General features: G+C 47.0%; 1 protein-coding gene across 5 annotated transcripts in view; it reads left to right on the top strand.

Moving 5' to 3' along the window:
• NGEF (neuronal guanine nucleotide exchange factor) overlaps window positions 1-20,023 on the top strand; it is a 111,470-nt gene that overhangs the window by 35,888 nt on the left and 55,559 nt on the right. Inside the window, exon 1 of one of the 5 annotated variants that reach the window (XM_038415779.2) lies at window positions 18,579-18,658. The exons of 2 other annotated variants lie outside the window; for them this stretch is intronic. Coding sequence is in view for 1 of the 3 variants with exons in the window: in XM_038415777.2 (XP_038271705.1) it covers window positions 19,094-19,170 (77 nt within the window). In the remaining 2 variants the exon portion in view is untranslated. 2 more of the 5 variants (XM_038415777.2, XM_038415778.2) reach the window with 2 other exon arrangements.

The raw sequence follows: 20,023 nt of genomic DNA on the forward strand, positions 1-20,023 counted from the left end.
AGGACTGGAGAAGGATAAACATAGCATCTATCTTTAAAAGGGGGAACTAAGAAGATCCAGGGAATTATAGACTAGTCAACCTAATCTTTCAATACCTGGAAAGACACTAGACCAAATTAAACAATCAGTTCAAAAGCATCTAGAGGATAATAGGGTTATAAGGAATAGCCATTATTGATTTGTCAAGAACAAACAAATCATGCCTGACCAACCTATTTTCCTTCTTTCACAGTGTTACTGGCCTAGTGGATGGGGGGAAAACTGTAAACATGATCTCTCTTGATTTTAGTGTTTTGACAGTGTCCCACATGACAGTCTCATAAGCAAACTAGGGAAATGTGTTCTATATGAAATTACTATAAGGTGGGTGCACGACTGGTTGAAAGATTGTACTCAAAGAGTAGTTATCAATGGTCTACTGTAAAACTGGGAAAATGTATTTGGTGGGCTCCCACAGAAGTCAGTCCTGGGTCTATTACTATCCAATATTTTCATTAATGATTTGGATAATGGAGTGGAGAGAGTGCTTATAAAATTTGTAGATGACACCAAGCTGCAAAGGGTTGCGAGAACTTTGGAGGGCAGGATTAGAATTCAAAATGACTGTAACTGCCGTCCCTCTTGGGGTTAGGGCGTCCTATCTTGGCAGCATCAGGGAGTTATGTCTGTCAACCATTCTATCTTGCAGCCACACAATCACCCAGATATCAGTTCAGGTCTCCAAAAAAGAGGAATCGACACACCACCAGTCAGCTTGTAGCCCCAGCCTCCTGGCTAGGGTACACAGCAGAGACTAGGGCTCCAGCCCTCTGGGTGCAGGCAAAGCACTTCATCACTCTATGGCCCTCTGCCTCCTGGCTGGGGCGGACAGCAAGAATTAGACAGTCAAAGTCACTGGCCTACTGACCTAAACGTTAGCATGCTGCCAGCCCCGTGCATGTGGCTGGGGTTAGGAGGATCCGGGCCCAGCCTGCTCCAGCGGGTCTTGCCTCAGGGCACTAGCAGTGGCAGGTGATCATGCCACTGGGCTGGTGGGGAAACGTGGTTGCTGCCTCATGTCCCAACAGCACAATTGGACCAAAATCTGGTTTTGCTGAGCTACTTCTTACCAGTTCCTGCTGTCACTGCTCCATCCCTGCTGGGATCTGGCTCTCAGTCTCATAGTCAGGCAGCCCTCCCTCTGGTCTCTCCCCAGGGTCTGCTGTCTCCTGGGGCAGTGGGTTTCCTTTTCTCCACAGGGCCAGTCGTGAACTCTGTTGAGGGCTCAGCTCCCTGGATGGCTTTCTGCCTCCTTCCCTGGTCTGGCCTCAACTGAGCTGCAGGGCCCTATTCTTATACTTCCTGTCCCGCCCCCGCACTTGGTTGGTAGCACTCAGTAATACCCCTCTCTGCCTCACTACACAGTCCTTAACAAGTTGGAGAATTGGGTCTGAAATCAACAAGGTAAAATTCAGTAAAAACAAATGGAAAGTACTACACTTAGGTGGAAAAATCAAATACACAAATGCAAAATGGGCAGTAACTGGCTAGGCGGCAGTACTGCTGAAAAGGATCCGGGAGTTACGGTGGATCACAAATTGACTACGAGTCAAAAATGTAATGCAGTTGTGAAAAAGGCTATTATAATTCTGGGGTGTATTAACAGCAGTGTTGTATGTGAGACATGGGAGGTAATTGTCCTGCTCCTATTTAGCACTGGTGAGGCCTCAGCTGGAGTACTGTCCAGTTCTGGGCACCACACTTTAAGAAAAACATGGACAACCTGGAGAGAGTCCAGAGGATAGCTACAAAAATTATAAAAGGTTTAGGAATCTTGACCCCTGAGGAAAGGATAAAAAATAACTGGGCATACATATTCTTAAGAAAAGAAGACTGAGCGGGGACTTGACAGACTTCAAATATGTTAAGGGCTGCTATACAGAGAATAATGATCAATGGACATGGAGAACAACTGAAGCTAGGATAAGAAGCAATAGGCTTAATCTGCAGTAAGGGAGTTTAAGTTAGATATTAGGAAAAGCTTTCCAGTTATAAGCAATAGAATAGGCTTCCAAGGGAGGTTGTGAAATCCCTGTCATTGGAGGTTTTTAAGAACACGTTAAACAAACACTTGTCAAGGGTGGTCTAGACTCTAGGTATACTTGGTCCTTCCTCAGCGCAGGAGGCTGAACTTGTTGACTTCTTGAGGTCCCTTCCAGCCCTGTATATCAATAGAATCATAGAAATGTAATTTAATAGATTCTTGTAATGGCGTAATGATACTACTACCTTCCATTTTCCCATTGAGCTAGAATCTAGAAATTTGATACACATTAGGAGCTACCAACTACATGGGAAAAGTAACAAAATGTGAAATTTCACCTTGTCATATCTCATCACAAGGTTACCAGTCTAACAAGATACTTAAACTAGATTATTTCTTTGTTCATGCTGGATATGAAGCCTCCAATTTGGAGAGAAAAAGGGTAGCTGAGGTAATCAGTTATGTTTGTTGGACCTCAGCCAACAGAACAGTCAAAGGCACTGCAGCAGCTAACGAGGATAGAGCCACCTCTGTCTGAAAGATGGATTACTATCAGCTCATTTGTTTGTGTGTACAGACACACACACAACAAAGAATATATATGATAATGTAGAATGATACAAAGTGTGTTGGGGCATGATTCTAGGTGGGCCACATCGCTCACACATGGTGACTCTATGAGAGACTGACGCACGTCATCCCAAACACATGTTGATAAAACCTTTATAACTGCACCACCCTGATTTATGTATGTGTCCCATATTTTTACAGAAAAAAATATACACTTTTTTAAAAATGTTTTAAAATATATATATTTTTCATATCCCTCCATCTGTACATCCTCAGTGCCTAGCAAGTTTAACTGGACATACTTGCAGGGAATGGAAAACTAATAAATTTTAAATGTCTAAAAGTAGCTTTTCTAGACATAAAAAGGCCATAACTTTAAAGTCTAATATTTCAGGATCTGATAGAGCTAGAAGCAAGTGGAAAGCTTCTTTTGAACAGAATAAAACTCCTGTTTGTAGCACGCTGCATGGTCACACAATATCAGACCTTAAACTTACAACTGGGGAAGGACTGAATATTGCCCATACTCAACCTTGGGCCAGTGTAACTTTTGTGGAAGCTGCAGAGAGAACGGAGGAAGGGAATTCCTTATTGGGGGAAAAGGAGGAAACATTTCTGAGGCATTTTTCTTAATGGTGTCACTTTGAGCTTGATAAGTTTATGGAAGGGATGGTATGATGAGGTTGCCTACAATGACATGATAGGGGCATTAGATGGGGAGGGCTCTGAACTACTACAGCGAATTCTTTCCCAGGTGTTTGGCTGGTGGGTCTTGCTGACATGGTCAGGATTCAACTGACCGCCATATTTGGTGTTGGGAAGGAATTTTCCCCCAGGTCAGATTGGCAGAGATCCAGAGGTTGTTTTTTTTTTTTTTGCCTTCCTCTGCAGTATGGGGCATGGGTCATTTGCTGGTTTAAACTAAAGTAAATGGTGGATTCTCTGTAACTTGAAGTCTTTAAATCATAATTTGAGGACGTCAGTAACTCAGCCAGAGGGTCTATTACAGGAGTGGGTGGGTGAGATTCTGCGGCCTGCAAGTGTGCAGGAGGTCAGACTAGATGATCACAATGGTGGTCCCTTCTGGCCTGAAAGTCTATGGTCTATTTAGCTGCTCAGAAATGTGGGATGCTACATGCTAGATCAATCCTTGGAGAAACTGGTTACTTGGCAGAGTGCAGGCGAGTCAAAGGAACATTATCAGCAATTTTCCCTCTAATTTTTTATATCCATGTGCGGAATGAATTTTGTTATGTGCACCAATATGGAGGTGATGTGTGGTGAGGGTGGAGCCAAGGGGTTTGGAGTGTGGGAGGGAGCTCAGGGCTGGGGCAGAGGGTTGGGGTGCGGGTGGGTGAAGGCTCTGGCTGAGGATGCAGGCTCTGGGGTGGGGCCAGGGATGAGGGGTGCAGGGTATGAGGGCTCCAGCTGGGGATGCGGGTTTTGGGGTGGGGCTGGGGATGAGGAGTTCGGGGTGCAGGCTGCCCCAGAGCTGGAGCCAGAGGACTCCCCCCAGCCCTTTCCCCACCAGCAGCAGCTCCGGGAGAGAGGTGCTTCTTTCCGCTGGCAGCAGCTCCAGGGCCTGAGGAGAGGCGCGCAGTAGCCCTGCATGCCCCCAACTTGCTCCCCTCCTCAGGCCCCCGTGGCTGTGTGCCTGTGCGGCTCTTTGTAGCCTACTGGCGGCTTAGAGAGAACTTAGATTATAAGTACAGTTCATCACATGGTTATGTCTATATGGCAGATGTAGAACTTGTCTAGACAAGCAATGAGTTTGTGGTAAACTGGGGTGTAAATCTACCCGGCACAAGACTATCACAGACTAACTGTCCACATGGACCATGCGGCCATGCACTAAGAGTTACCCAGCGCACTTTAATCTACTCTTGTTTCAAAGCAGGGTAGATCAAAGTGCACTATGGAACTTTTAGTATGCACTAGCAGGCTCCATATGGACACTTAGTGACCAGCAGGCTAGTGCCGGGTAGATTTACGCACTAAGTGTTCATAGAAACAAGCCCAGACTGACTAGACAAAGAAACCTATATAAACAGAATCATTTCACCTGCTACTGACATGTGGCCATCTCCGAGTGCACAACAACAATTTTTAAAGCACTTTAAAATCATAGGGACACAGATCTGGAAAGGACCTCATGGCTTATTGAGCCATTCCCCTGCTATCACAGGCAACCCTGTCATATAATCACATTCATAAATATATCAAGCTCCATCTTAAAATTAGTTCAATTTTTGACCCCACTACTCCTACTGAGAGGCGCTCTCCCTCCCAGCGCTCCGGGGCTGCGGGGGGAGGGTGGGCCTGCGGGCACTAGCCTCACTCCTCTGATGGTTAGAAACTTTCCTCTGATTTTCAGTCTAAATTTATTCATGGCCAGTTTATAACCATTTGTTCTTGTGCAAACATTGTCTTTTATCTTAAATAGTTATTGGCCCTCTTTGGTGTTTACCCCCTGATGTATTTATGGAGATCAGTCATAACCCTTCCCCTCTTGTCCTTCATTTTGCTAGGCTAAACAATTCAAGTTCTTTTAGTCTCCTAACATAGGCTCTCCATTAGAGCTGAGTGAATAACTGATTTTTTGCTTCATGGTCCGAAACAGAAGCTTCAGTGCCAATAGCAGTAAATTCAGATTTTAACAAGTCACATTTCCTGTACCTAGTTGGAGTTACTCAAGGAGCATGTGCATTCCTTCCCTAATGATACCATATTCTAATTTCTATTTTTAACAAAAAACATTTTTAATTTAAAATAAATAAAACCCATTTAAAAAAAAAGATAGCCAGTGAAGCCTTGAAGCATATTTAAGTCAACCTGAAACAAAAATAAATCAGTAAAAAAGTTGACAAAAAAAGTCAGCTCCAAAAGAATTCAGGAAAAAACATTCAAACCATCTCCCTCCACATAAAGCCTTAGTAAAGAAGTGAGCCATGCATCAGATCCTGAAGATCAACAAACGTAAGTGTCGTAGGGTTGATACTCCCCATTGTAGGTATGGTTTCCAGGTGTCCCGTTTTCGACTGGAACACCTAGACGAAAAGGGACCCTGGTGGCTCCTGTCAGCAATCTCCATGGGCGGCGAGTAGAGAAGGCTGAGCCATCCCAAACAGCCAGGCATTGCCCCTGCAGGGGCTGGGGCCATGCCACTCACCTTCCCAGGGCTGCGGTGGCGGCACGTGTTCTCTCTCCCGGTGTGCTGGAGGTCAGGAGGATGCAGTGGCGGCACATACTCTCCCTCCCAGCACACTGGGGCTGGGGGGGCTGTAGGCACTAGCCAGCCTAGAGCGGAGGCCAGCGGCCACAGTGGAGTGACTCTGGGTTTGGGGGGCGCAGAAGGGGCGGAATCTTAGGTGGAAGGGGTGACGCTTGGGGTTAGTCTCCCCCACCCAGCAGTTCACGTGCCCCCCTGGCAGGTTCCCTACCTGGCTCCGCACGGCTCCCAGAAGCGGCAACATGTTCCTCAGCTCAGAGGCAGAGGCGCGGCCAGGGGGGCTCCGTGTGCTGTCCCTGTAGCTCCCATTGGCCAGGAACCATGGCCAATGGGAGCTGCGGGGGTGGTGCCTGTGGGCAGAGACAGCGCGAAGAGTCGCCTGGCCGCACCTCTGCCTTGGAGCTGAGGAACATGTCACCGCTTCCAAGGAGCTGCATGAGGTAAGCACTGCCCAGAGCCCACTCTCCGCTCCCCCTTCTGCACCCCAACCCCTTGCCCCAGCCCTGAGCCCCCTCCCAGAGCCTGCACCCCAAACCCCAACTCCTTGCCCCAGCCCTGAGCCTGCTCCTGCATTCCAAACTCCTCATCCCCAGCCCCACCTGAGCCCACACCCCACTGAAGCCCTCACCCCCCATCCCAATCCCCTGCCTGGATCCCTCTCCTGTGCCCTGAACCCCTCATTTCTGTCCCCAGCCCAGAGCCTGCAGCCTCAGACCAGAGCTGGTACCCCCTACCACACCCCAACCCCCTGCCCTAGCCTAGAGCTCCCTCCCGCACCATGAAACTCTAATTTCTGGCCCTATTCTGGAGCTTGCATCCCCAGCCAGAGCCCTCACTTTCTCCCGCACCCCAACCGCCTGCCCCAGCCCAGTGAAAATGCGTGAGTGAGGGTGGGGGAGGGAGGATGAAGTGAGTGGGTGGGGGAAAGGGCCTCAGGGCAGGGCCAGGGCAAGAGTGTTCAATTTTGTGTGATTAGAAAGCTAGCAACCCATCGCACAAAACGGAACACCCCCTACCCTGCCCCTTCTCCGAGGTCTGTCCCCCATTCACTCCATCCCCCTTCCCTCTGTTTCTCACTCTTCCCCATCCTCACTTCTTAGCCAATGGGAGCTTTGGAGCCAGCGTCAGGGCGGGGGCATCACGCAGAGACCCCCCCTGGCCAACCCTCCACCTAGGAGCCGAGGGACTTCCTGGAGCTGTGCGGAGGCAGGTTGGGAGCCTGCCAGCCCTGCCAACTGGTCTTTTAACGGCTGGGCTTTCCGGTAAAAAAATGGACTCCTGGCAACCCTACCTAGCGGCCAGAGTCCATGAGGCTGCCCTTGTCCTCAGAGTGGCGAGGCCTAGCAGCCAGAGTCCTTGGTCTCAGGCAGTAGCGCCTAACGTTCACAGTCTCAGGCAATGGTGCCTAGTATCTTGGGCAGTTGCTGCACCCAGCAGCAGGCACAGCAGCAGGTAGGGAGACCGGGATCCACCCTATTCCATTGAGTCCCACCTCCGGGGCCCTATGCAAACAATAGTCCTGGTCATAGGTGCTGGAACTAGGGGTGCTGGGGATGCTCCCGCATTCCTTGGCTTGAAGTGATTTCAATCATATACAGGCTTTAGAGTTTGGTTCAATGGCTCTCAGCATCCCCACTATACAAATTGTTTCAGCATCCAAGTCCTGGTTTCAGGTTCAGGTTCCAACCTCCACAAACACATTCCCTGGGCCACTTCCTGTGATTCCAGTTCCAGCAGCTCTGCCGGGGCCAGCAGCCATCTTTCTCCCTCTGTCTCTGCGGCCAACTGCGGGTCCTCAGTGGACTCGGCATCTTTAGCCTCCGCAGTCTGGACTCAAGTGGCTTCCTGGCTGGAGCCTGCAGCGTGTGTCTGCTCTCTTCCTCAGTCAGTCCAGATTGAGCTGAGCTGCTTCCTTTTATGTCCTGGTTTCAGCTGGAGCATTCCCAGCAAGGGTGAGAGGGCGTGACCCCCTGAGCTCACAGTGAATGCTTAACACTTTCTGGGCTAGTGTAGGGTTGATACATCCCATCACAGTAAGCTTTGTTAGATCAATAGAGAAAATTAGGTTCAGAAATGAGGGCTCACAACAAAAAATATCCTGTGTTACCATGCCCCCACAATACCCAGTATCCACATCTGAGGGCTGCTGGCAAAAGTATTCCTGCTAATCTCGATTTTTAGGATAGCATGTAAGGAGGGAGGACTATCACAAAGATAACTGCAACCCAGATCACATAGCAGCTATCAAACTGATGAAGCACCCAAGGTTATTGAAAATGATAGTATATTTGAGTTTGGCAAGAGCAAAGAAAATAAAACCCATTTCAGTAAATAAAGAAAAAACTAGATTGTGAGAGCAAGAGATTTTGGCAGGATAATGTGCAGTTATGGCTATTCAGAGCAATGGGAATGTCAGTGTTGCATATGGATACAGTCCAAAATCTCCCCAGAGAAAACTTTTGTGGAATTTGTTTTCTTAACTTGTAGGCCCCTATTCCATTTTTTCTGGGTGCCTTGAGTAGAGCAGGATGCCTGGAATAGATCTGAGTGGGAGTTCCTTGTTCCTGTAGTCTTCTGGTCTCTGATTTGGTTATTTCACTAGGTACAGACAATGGACAGAGAGCCTATGATGCCCATTACTATAGTAGCTGACTGCTCATAAATATTAATTAATTTGTTTTCACAACACCCCTGTGAGATGAGAGGATATTATTATCCCAGTGTCACAAGTGGGAAACAGACACAAAGAAATGCAGGTCAAAGTATCCACTTCGTTTAGATTCCCAATTTGGGTGCCCAGCACCTGATTTATCAGAGTAGTTAGAACTTTATATGTTCAAAGCACAGCTCCCATTGACTTCAGTTGCGGCTGTGAGTGAGCGGCACTTCTGTAAATCAGGCCCCAGAGCATCCAGTCAGTCACCCAGAAAATGAGGACGATGCAATCAGTGAAAAGTTTGGTTTAAGTGACTTGCACAGCATCAGATAGGAACTGTGGCACAGGCAAGTACAGAAACCAGTTCTCCAGGGCAGAATTCAATGGCAGTAACCTTGACATCATCCCTTCTCTTCCTGCTATATTCACTACACACCTTCCAACTTCAGCAGCAAATAAAGCAGGGATCCTATTGACAAGGCTCCTCCTACTCAATCCTGCCTCATCCCCAGGGCAGGTCCAGGGTGTATGGAAAAATTAGCATGTGACCATGTTATTTAAATACTATCAGAATGCATATGCACAAAGGGGCCAAATTAAAGTTGCACAGGCAACCTTAATTCTGGCATTTCCTAACTGTTGAGTGCTTGACTTTTGCATCCTTAATAATGTTCTTATTGTTTGCAGGTAACTTCCAAGGTTTTAAAAAAAGCAAACTGAAAAGTCAGAAATTCTATGACTAGAGCTGTGTAAATAACCTATTTTCAGATTTGGCAACTGAGCTGAAATTTTTTTTTGTTTTGAAATGACCCAAAACAAATTTTTTTCAAAATTTTCCTCAAATCAAAAAAGTTGGAAAAAGTTTGTTTGGGGTCAAATGATTCATTTCAAGGTTTTGTTTTTGTTTTTTAAATATTTTAAATAAAATGTAGTAAAATTCAAAACAAAATGTCATTTCAAATAAAAAAGTTGAAATGTTAAAACTTTTTTGGAAATTTTTTCCGCTGAAAACAGTTTGGCAAATTTGAAACAAATTTGCAGAAGGTTGTTGTTGACCCAAATCTGTATTTTTTTTGGCAACAAAAGTTTCATCCAAAAAAATTCTTCCAGGTCTATATTATTGCGTCACAGGGACATGTCCAACCCTCACCTAGGTCCTTCTCTTACTCCCATTCACTTCACCTAGCCAGTCCCAGTCTCTACCTTTCAGGCTTCTCATCCCAGTCCCAGTCTCCGTGCTCAGCAATTCGTAGTCTGACCTCTTGGGACTCCCCATCCCAGTTTCTGCCCCTCCCCCCCCAACTACCACTCTCCTTGCCAGGCAATTCCCAATCCCCTTCCCCGCATAACCCTGTAGCTGTTTGTCCCCAGTTTCCTTGCTTAGCCAGTTCCAGTCCCACACCCTGGCTCCTCATTCAATCTCTCTCTCTTCTCCATCTTGGTTTCCAGTCACATCCCACACCCACTCACATTCCCAGGGCTTGGCTACACTTGCGAGTTAGAGCACATTAAAGGAGCCCTGAGCACACTAGCTCACTACCTGTCCACACTGGCAAGGCACGCGGCTAGAGTGCTCCTGGTACTCCACCTCGGTGAGTGGAATAACATTTTGTGCACCCCCGCTGGAGCGCTGCGGAACCAGTGTGGACACCCTGGTCTGTTAGGGCACTCTGATGGGCCACTAGAAGTGTCCCTCAATGCCTGTTTTAGCCACTCTGGTCATCACTTTGAACTCTACTGCCCTGCCCTCAGGTGACCAACCGTCAGACCCACCCTTAAAATTTTCTGGGAATTTTGAAAATCCCCTTCCTGTTTGCTCAGCCAGGCAGAGTGCTCTCAGCAAATCTTTCCAGGTGACCATGCCTCCATGCGCCAGGCGATCCCCGGTATGGAGCAATGGCGAAGTGCTGGACCTCATTAGTGTTTGGGAGGAGGAAGCTGTCCAATCCCAGCTTCGCTCCAGCTGTAGGAATTACGATATCTTCGGGCAGATATCAAGGGACATGATGGAAAGGAGCCATGATCGGGATGCACTGCAGTGCAGGAGTAAAGTGAAGGAGCTGCAGAATGCCTACCGCAAAGCCCGTGAGGCAAACCGCTGCTCCAGTGTTGCCTCCAAGAGCTGCCGGTTCTACAAAGAGCTGGATGCAATACTTGGGGGTGACCCTACCTCCATTCCAAGGACCATTATGGACACTTCAGAGCCCAGTGCAACAAGGCAGGAGGAGCAAAGCAGGAGCAAGGTTGCTGAGGCAGAGGAAGACACCCTGGAATCCTTAGATGCATGCAGCCAGGAGCTGTTCTCAAGCCAGGAGGAAGGTAGCCAGCCACGGCAGCTGGTTCTTGGGGAAGGACAAACACCAGAGGAGGTTCCCGGTAAGCAGCTTTTATTTCGGGAAGGAAGTTATTCGGTGTGGGCTTTTGGTGTGTGGAGGATTAGGGCTGCATGCATGCCTAGATGCGGAATAGGGTGTTGATCTGCTCTTTCACATCGTGGTAATTGGCCTCAGTAATCTCTTCAAAGGTCTCATCCAGAACTTGGGCAATGTGCTTGCGCAGGTTTCTTGGGAGAGCCACTGTGGTCCTTGTCCCAGTCAGGCTAATTTGTCCGCGCCACTGTGCATGAGGGGCGGGAGGACCATTGCTACACACAGGCAAGCTGCATATGGGCCAGGACGGAAGCCGCATTGCAGCAGAAGACCCTCCCTTGCTTCCCAGGTCACCCGCAGCAGTGAGATATCTTCCAGGATGAACTCCTGTGGAAAATGTGGGGACAGTGTTCAGTACAGGAGCCCCCTGCCACTGTTGGCTCTCTCCAAGGCACAAAAACCCAGAGGACAGTACAGCTGTGAAACAACCAGTTATGCTTGACCCTGTGCTTACTCACCATTTTAGGGCTCCTGTGGGTTATATGCGCTTGCTTTGGCACAGGCAAATTATGCTATTGTGTAGACTGTGCTTGCCCTTAAGTATGGGGAAATCATTGCTCTGTCTGATGTGAACAATGCTGCCTCTGTTAAGTGTTGCATTTTGCCTTTACAGATTCAACCTTGAGATCTCAGCCATCTGTGTTATCACTGGCTGAAAGACTCCAAAGAATTAGAAAGAAGTAATGCAGCATTCAAGTAATGAAAATCAAAAAGTGCAGGAGTGGCAGAACAGTGAAAGAAGGGTCCGCCAGCAGAATGAGGAGCACCGGCACAAAAGTGCAGTGCTCCGGCAGCAAAGCATGGATCGGCTGATAAGCATAATGGAGCACCAAGCAGACTCCAACCAAGCGCTCATAGCCAAGAGGTGGAGCATTACCAAGCCCGCACCCCCTGCAGCCCTCGTCCCAAAACTCTTTCCCTTGTGCCCCCATGTCACCTCCAACCCACTTTCCCCAACATCCGGGTTCTTACCGCCACCAGCTGTCTCCAACACCTGTAGCTTCACCACCCAGCCCTGAAAACTACGACCCTTACCCACTGCACTCAACCCCCATCACCATGCAGTATAACCATCCTGAAGTGCAGCACTCATTGCACAGCACTCCAGACAGGAAGGCTGAGTATGATAACAGGACATACACAAATCTGTGATTGTACCATTCCCCACCCCATCCCCTTGCCCTTTCTGTTTCCCAAGCAGTTCTGTTTCTTTTCAATAAATGAATATTTTGGCTTTGAAAACATTCTTTATTATTGCATAAAGTAAAAGATACCTTAGCCCAGGAAAGAAACAGGCACTGCAAGTCAGCGTAGCAAACACAGATTCCTACTAACATTGGAACCCCTGCACTTCACTCCCGTGCAGGGCACCACACATTACTGGTGGCTTTCAGTCTCAAATTGCTCCCTCAAGGCATCCCTAATCCTTGCAGCTCCACACGGGGCCCCTCTAATAGCCCTGCTCTCTGGCTGTTCAAATTCAGCCTCCAGGTGTTGAACCTCAGAGGTCCATGCCTGAGTGAATCGTTCACCCTTCCCTTCAAAATGTTATGGAGGGTACAGCATGCAGATATAACCGCGGGGATGCTGTCATCAGCCAGGTCCAGCTTTCCATACAGAGAGTGCCAGCAACCCTTTAAATGTCCAAAAGCACACTCCAGTATCATTCTGCACCAGCTCAGCCTGTCGTTGAACCGCTCCTTGCTGCTGTCAAGGCTCCCTGTGTAGGGTTTCATGAGCCACAGCATTCAAGGGTAAGCGGTGTCTCCAAGGATCACAATGGGCATTTCGACTTCCCCTACCGTGATCTTCTGGTCTGGGAAAAAAGTCCCAGCTTGCAGCTTCCTGAACAGGCCAGTGTTCTGAAAGATGCGTGCATCATGCACCTTTCCGGGCCAGCCTGCGTTAATGTCAATGAAACACCCACAGTGATCCACAAGCGCCTGGAGAACCATAGAGAAATACTCTTTCCAATTAACGTACTCGGAGGCTAGGTGGGCTGGTGCCAGAATTGGAATATGTGTGCCATCTATCGCCCCTCCGCAGTTAGGGAAACCCATTTGTGCAAAACCAGCCACAATGTCATGCACATTACCCAGAGTCACAGTTCTTCTGAGCAGGATGCAATTAATAGCCCTGCAAACTTGCATTAACATGATTCCAGTGGTCAACTTTCCCACTCCAAACTGGTTAGCGACCGATCGGTAGCTGTCTTGAGTTGCCAGCTTCCAGATTGCAATAGCCACCCACTTCTCCACCGTCAGGGCAACTCTCAATCTTGTGTCCTTGTGCTGCAGGGTGGGGGCGAGCTCATCACACAGTCCCATGAAAGTGTCTTTTCTCATCCGAAAGTTCTGCAGCCATTGCTTATCATCCCAGATTTGCATGACAATGTGATCCCACCACTCAGTGCTTGTTTCTCGAGCCCAAAAGTGGCGCTCCACGATGGTGAGCACGTCCGTGAATGCCACAAGCAAACTCGTGTTATATGCATTACTCGAGTCTATATCATCGTCGGAGCCCTCACTGTCACTTTGGATTATAAGGAATAACTCGACTGCCAAAGATGACGTGCTGGCGAGACTCGTCAGCATACTCCTCAGCAGTTCGGGTCCATTCCCGCAGACTGAAAGGGAAGACAGAGCCTGCAGTACAAAAAACATTGAAAGATGGCACCAAATGTGGACAGAAGCACAAGGATTGTTGGGATGCGAACTGATGCATCATGGGGCGTTGGGACAGGACCCAGAATGTCCTGTCTCCCCCGCCCCCTTCCCACAAGCCACAGCGCCAGAATGGGAAGAGGTGCTCTGTGGTATAGCTGCCCATAATGCACTGCTCCCAATGCCGCTGCAAGTGCTGCAAATGTGGCCACGCCAGTGTGGACAGACTGCAGCGCTTTCCCTACTGCGCTCTCCGAAGGCGGGTTTAACTCAAAGCTCTCTACATCTGCAAATGTAGCCATGCCCCCAGTCTCACTCCTCATTCAATCTGTGTCCTCTATTATCCCCTGCTCCTGGTCCCAGTCTCTTTGCCCAGCCAGTCCCAATTCTCCCCCTGGACACTGGCTCCTTGTCATTTCTATCTCTCCCTTCCTCAACTCCTTCCCCCCCACCTCACTGGTTCTCAGTCCCAGCTCCCACACAGCTTCTCATCCAATCTCAATCTCCCCCCAACCTACTAGCTCCCAGTCCCTGTGTCCATCGAGTCCTGGTCTCTGCCCCCGATTCCCAGTCCCAGTCTGTTTCCCTCCCCAACCATCTGACCAACATCCAAGTCCCCAGTCTCCACCCCCATAAACTCTTGCCCCAATCTACTCCCCCTGCCAGTCCAGCTCTTATCCCCTCTGTATTCTTATTAGGCAACTCCCTCCTCCACATTCCCTGGGTCTGGCAGGGGTGTAACTGAGAACAAAGGACAGAACAATCTCCTTATTCTCAGTTAGATGCCTATAGGCAGTACAGCCCACAACCCCAGACACGTCATCAGGGAGTTTAGCTGTCAGGCTTGAACAAGTCTCTACTGAGCATGTACAAAATGGATTTTTCAAAGGGTTATAAATTGGCCAAAGTTGGGTGGATTTTCAGGGGACAGCAAAAGGCACATCACTGACACAAGGTACATCTCCCTGCCAAATTTCAAATCCCTGCTTGAAAGCATGGGGGCACAAGGATTTTTCAAAGAAAAGGTGACCAGAATTTTTTAACATGGGCAAAACAATTCTTTTCCCCTTTAGCCTCATTCTGAGAAACTGCTGAAACATTTTGGCTGAAATTTGCCACAAAAATTCAGCCCAAGGCAGACAACAGAATGGAAAATTTCAGCCCAAATAGTTAAAGTTTGGAAAAGTTGTTATAAGCAACTGAAAACAGCATTTTATAAAAGGAAATGTCAGACAACCTTAATAATGGATGGTGCAAAGGACACACAGAATCAAAGATTGCTAATTTAAAAATAATAATCAGACCTAACTGGAAGACAGAGATACCACACAAAGGATATCCGAGGCAATACAGAACTTAAATGGGACAGTCCTGGGGGCTTGGCATGTCGAGTGGGGGGCCGCCCCTGTTCGTCCAGTGCAGGGTTGGTAAACCTGTCACACGTTCGTCAGGATTCCCTGTTGCAATCATGATCAAGGGGCTCAGGACCCCTGGCGGGCACAGCAAACAAGTAGTCTGTAGCCCTTGGGCCTACTGGCCAGAGCAAACAATTGCAGTTGGGGCTCTGACCCTCTGGGCAGGGCAGAGCAAACAATCAGTCTGCAGCCCCTGGGGCGGGACAGAGCAAACACTTAGTCTATATCCAGAGTCCCCAGTAATCACACCTAGTGGCAATTGCAGGCAACGGTGGGACATTAGGGGAACCTGGGCCCACCCTGCTACACCAGGTTCTTAAACTGTCTATTAAGGGTTCAGGCATTGGCTCCTAACACATTCCCTGGGTCACTTACTACCGTAAAGCCCATCTCGGGCGTCTCCTCAACTGACAGTGGCTCGGCATCTCCATCAGTCTCTGTGGTTTGCTAGTCGTCCACAGCGTAGTCTGGGTCCACAGTCCCAACAGCCTAGAGAGTCAATGGTTCCGCTGCAGGAGCCTGCAGCACACATCCTTCCTCCACCAGCCCTGAATGAGCTGGGATGCCTCATTTTATCTGTCCCCTCCATCTGGAGCACGCACAGCAGGGGCAAGGGGGTATGGTCTCCTAGGCTCATGATTGGTCACCCCCATTGACCCAGTGCAGAGTTGATACCTCACAGGGACACAGAGTGAAAGCAGAGTCAGAAGAGAGAGAACTCCTTTGGTGAAGAATGAACAATGTTCAAAGGATAGTGGTTGGAAGTGGGGGCCAAAAAACTTCAGGGATTGGGGAGTTCCACTGATCCCACACTAGAAAGACAAGGCCCAGGAGTGAAAATTGGGCACAGATGGTATATTTAGAGACTGTGATTAACAAAGTGAAAAATAGAAACTGATGCCTGAATTCCTGTGCAAAAACAACATATAGGACCTGATGTAACACTCAAAACACTCTACCAAATTATAGAAGTTATGCTTGTACTACTCATCATTGCAGAAAACGCTGCTCAGCAGATGCATGCTGTCTAACTGAATCATGAAACATACTTGACTAGGTATAGCCTTAGTGGAAGTTATAACTGACCCCACATTTCTCCTGTGAGTCAGCTGGCCTTGGTTGAACAGGCTGTTTGTCTGAGCCCCATTTGGAGCCTTTACCTATGCAATACTCCCATTGACTGGAAGTCATGGGGGGGTTCCCCCCCCCAAGTAAGGTCTGCTGGTCTGGGTCCTCTGTGTTTCTTTTTAGTTTCTGTAGGAGGAAGATTAATGTAAAAAAATTAATACAAATACATATAAAAACCTCTTTTTTCCATCCTCAGGAACAGCCAAGTGAGGTTTTTGTCAAGTTTTCCAATAAAATTCACCTTTGTGCTTAAAATATACATGAGCAATGTTAGTCCAATGGGTTAATTACTTTGAAAACCTATTAGCACCTCAAAATAGAGGTTTAGAAAAAAAATCCAGGCATAACTATACTATTGAAATAGGCAAGTTATGAACGCCAGTAAACTATCACATTTTTAATACAGCCATGGGCCAGGCTTTAATTTAAAATCAGCCAAATTTAAAATCTTCTCTGTGCTAAAGCTAAGGACATTTGACAACCACTCCACTCCCTACATCCTTGAAGAAATACACAAAGCTCACGTTCCCTCTCCTTAGCACAGCCACACTGAATATTCCCAGTGCCATGAGGGCTAATGAAAGGAGGAGAGGCACACATGGGGATAATTCCCAGTGTCTGGATGCTTCAGGAAACCCTACAATTCCTAAAAAGGAACTGTGTTGTTTTTTTTAAATTTAGAGCCCAGTCTTCAAGTTGCTTTGTGTCTGCTGTGACATCAGTGAGAGCAGAAAGCACCCAGCACCTAACAGGAGGTACTCACCAGCTTGCAGGATTGATGCATCATTTTTAAAATGCACGTCATGCCAGTAGTCAGATTCTCTTTTTCCCATTCCTCTCCCCTGCTGGGTGTGAGGAGCCCTTTCTTTTGGTGTGCTTCTTAAGCACTTGTGCTGATTACAAGGAGCTCTTCAGTTATAGATCTAGAGTCTGAAGTAGGAGTAGGTGGTGTGTATTTGGCAAGGAAGAAAGGGCAACACTTTTCAAAGATTAAAGTTTAAAAATAAAAATATTTTTCCTAGGGGAAGAAAAATGAGCCTGTCAGTGCTTAAAAATGGAACAGGTTTATATGAGACTAAAATGTGGGATGTTCCTTATTATCACAGTAGTGACCTCCCATGGTCACAGAAAGCATTCCATTCTCTAAACTCCTGTTTTCACCTTCTCATAGCTTTCAATTAAAAAAAATTTTGGACAATATTTTTCATGCTTTCATCTCAGCCCAAAGGCGAGTTTTTTGTGGAAAGTTTGAAGAAAAAACAGGCAGGCTGTCTTAATTAACAGGCAGTTATAGAATTGTGGAAAAAAATACGTTTTCTATTTTTGCATATAACCCAAAATGCTTACGTTTCTAAAAAGTTCAGATTTGTCTTGAGAGGGTGGCCCAGCAAAATAGGGGTCAGGATATCTGGGTTCTTCTCCTGACTCTGCCACTGACTTGCTGCAATTTTGAGCATCTTACATTATACTTCTCAGTAGTAACTCAATCTCCCCATCTGTAAAATGGAGATAATATTTTCCAACCTTTGTACAAAGTTTTCAGATCTACAGAGAAAAAATGCAATATAAGAACTAACTGTTAAAATATTTGGTTAAGAAATACTAGCACAAAGGTTATTAAATTCATTAACCTTTTAACATACATCAGTTTCTTGTGAGATGTATCTAAACAGGTACCCATGAAAGTCATATTTAAAACTGTGTTCATTTTAGCACAATTGGTAAAACTTCATGCATTTTGCTGCTCTGGTAGATATATTGGTAGATATGGGTTTAGGAAGAACTACCTCACTCTTGGCCCTTATCCTAAGGCAGGAGTGAAGAATAGGCAGCAATTAACTCTACCAGGAACAGGCTCATTAAAGTGATTGCCCTCCCATGTAGGTATCAATTCTCTGACCCCTCACAGCTATCAACTCTTCCAATACTCTTACCTCGAGGACAAGGGCTCAGCTTTCAATCACTATCCACTGATCAGATAAACCAGCCTCATTGCAACCAGTGCTCTTGACTACTTTACCCCATTTCCAAGCATTTGGCCCTCCTCACAGTTGTCTGCCCCCCGGATCCCTCTATGACTGGTAAGTGCTGTATCACCCAGCTTTCCTATCATATTGACCCTCTAACTCGTAACCAACGCCTGACCCCCACTTCTGGTCTCAAACACTCCTCACTCCATCATGCATCCGATGAAGTGAGCTGTAGCTCACGAAAGCTTATGCTCAAATAAATTTGTTAGTCTCTAAGGTGCCACAAGTATTCCTTTTCTTTTTGCGAATACAGACTAACACGGCTGCTACTCTGAAACCTGTCACTCCATCATATTCACAGATGTGACAAAACACAGACCCCCCTTCCAATTCTCAAACTTCCCATTGCCCCGGACTTTCCCTATTAGCTATCAGATGCAATGACTATCCCATGATCCCCGTTTGAGTTATCAAAACCCTCTGTGACCACTAGCAGCTGTTAACCTCTCCCAGCAAACCCTCACAAAAGGCCAAATTCTTCAGTAACACTGGTCGTGATGATTTAGGAAATCTGTGTATGTACAATTTATGAGTTTTGACTGGTATCATGAAATTGCTGTATAATGGATGTGGAATTAGCCAGGTGCTGTCAGGTCTGTGTTACATAACCCCCAGACTAGGGACAAAGGAGAGCAGTTAACTTTAACCACTGAGCTCTGCCAAAACAATGTGTATGCTAAGAAAGTTTATCTGAGGTAGGCTTGGAAACCAGTTCAACCAAGTTTGCCTGCAGAGCTAGGATTTTCTGGGTGGAATATTTCCCCTAAACAGGAGGAAAAAGAACTAGCCTTTAAAACTACATAGACTGGGTAAGTAGGGTGACGCCCTGAGTCACACAGAAAGCTTGGGCAGGAGAGAAGCATGCTTAATGCTTTCATAGCAGTGTGGGCTTGTTTAATTGAGGGATCAGCCAGAAAGAAAGAAACTGGGGCACAGGTGAGAGAGACACCATGGTTGAGAGAAACTGTGTGCAGGAAGGGGGCATCTTGGAGCCCAAAGAATGCTCAAGACTGGTGAGGAAACTGAGGTATGGAAATAGACATCAGTGTTTTATTGTTTGCCTACATCTTTTCTTAAATATTGAAGAGAGAAAAAGAGTAACTGTGTTTGGAAAACTTTCTGAAGTTTATCTGTGTGTTGACTTGCTTCACCAATATGTGCCCCTCAAGAGTTAAACTATAAACATAGAGCAACCATGGATGGAACTCTGGGAAAGGGTGTACTTAAGCTACACAGGAGTCTGGGAGTGGGTCACTGTTGGTCCTGGGGGCTAAGGGCAGCTAGCCTTTGGCCATGTCCATAAAGTGGTAACAGCCCACCTGTGCTCAGGAAATGTGCTAAAAATGCCAAGGGCTACAACCTTTTCTGCCCAAGGGAAGTTTAAGAGCACATGAGTCTAGTGTTTTGTGTCCCCTCCCCAACACAGCAGCCTGGAGTTTCCAGTCAAGAGGGGCTCTACCAGGGATGTGTGTGACAACCATTGTAAACCCAGATGGTGTCCATTAAAATCAGTTGAGTTTTTCTGGATTTATACCAGTGTAACTGGAAGAAGTTGGGCCAAATTATTCTGTTGCATTATTTGGCAAATATTACAGTATAATAGAGAAAAAAAATCTGCTTTTGTCTATACCTTGACACCCCCATATGGATTTCATTATTATTGCCTAAATTGTATGATTATATATTCAAAAAAGCCATAGTTATATATGCAAAAGGGTAAATTAAGGTTTGTCTGGGAAACTTAGCTGAGAATTTCCTATTTAAATCCTCAGATTTTATTTGGCATGAATTACCTTTTTTTCCTGGGAGTTGTTAAGTTGTAGCAGAGCAGCACCCAGCCTGCCCACAAGTTTTCAGATTGATCAGAGGGGTGTGACTGG

The sequence above is a fragment of the Dermochelys coriacea genome, chromosome 9, assembly GCF_009764565.3.
Source record: "Dermochelys coriacea isolate rDerCor1 chromosome 9, rDerCor1.pri.v4, whole genome shotgun sequence".
Classification (NCBI taxonomy): Eukaryota; Metazoa; Chordata; order Testudines; family Dermochelyidae; genus Dermochelys; species Dermochelys coriacea.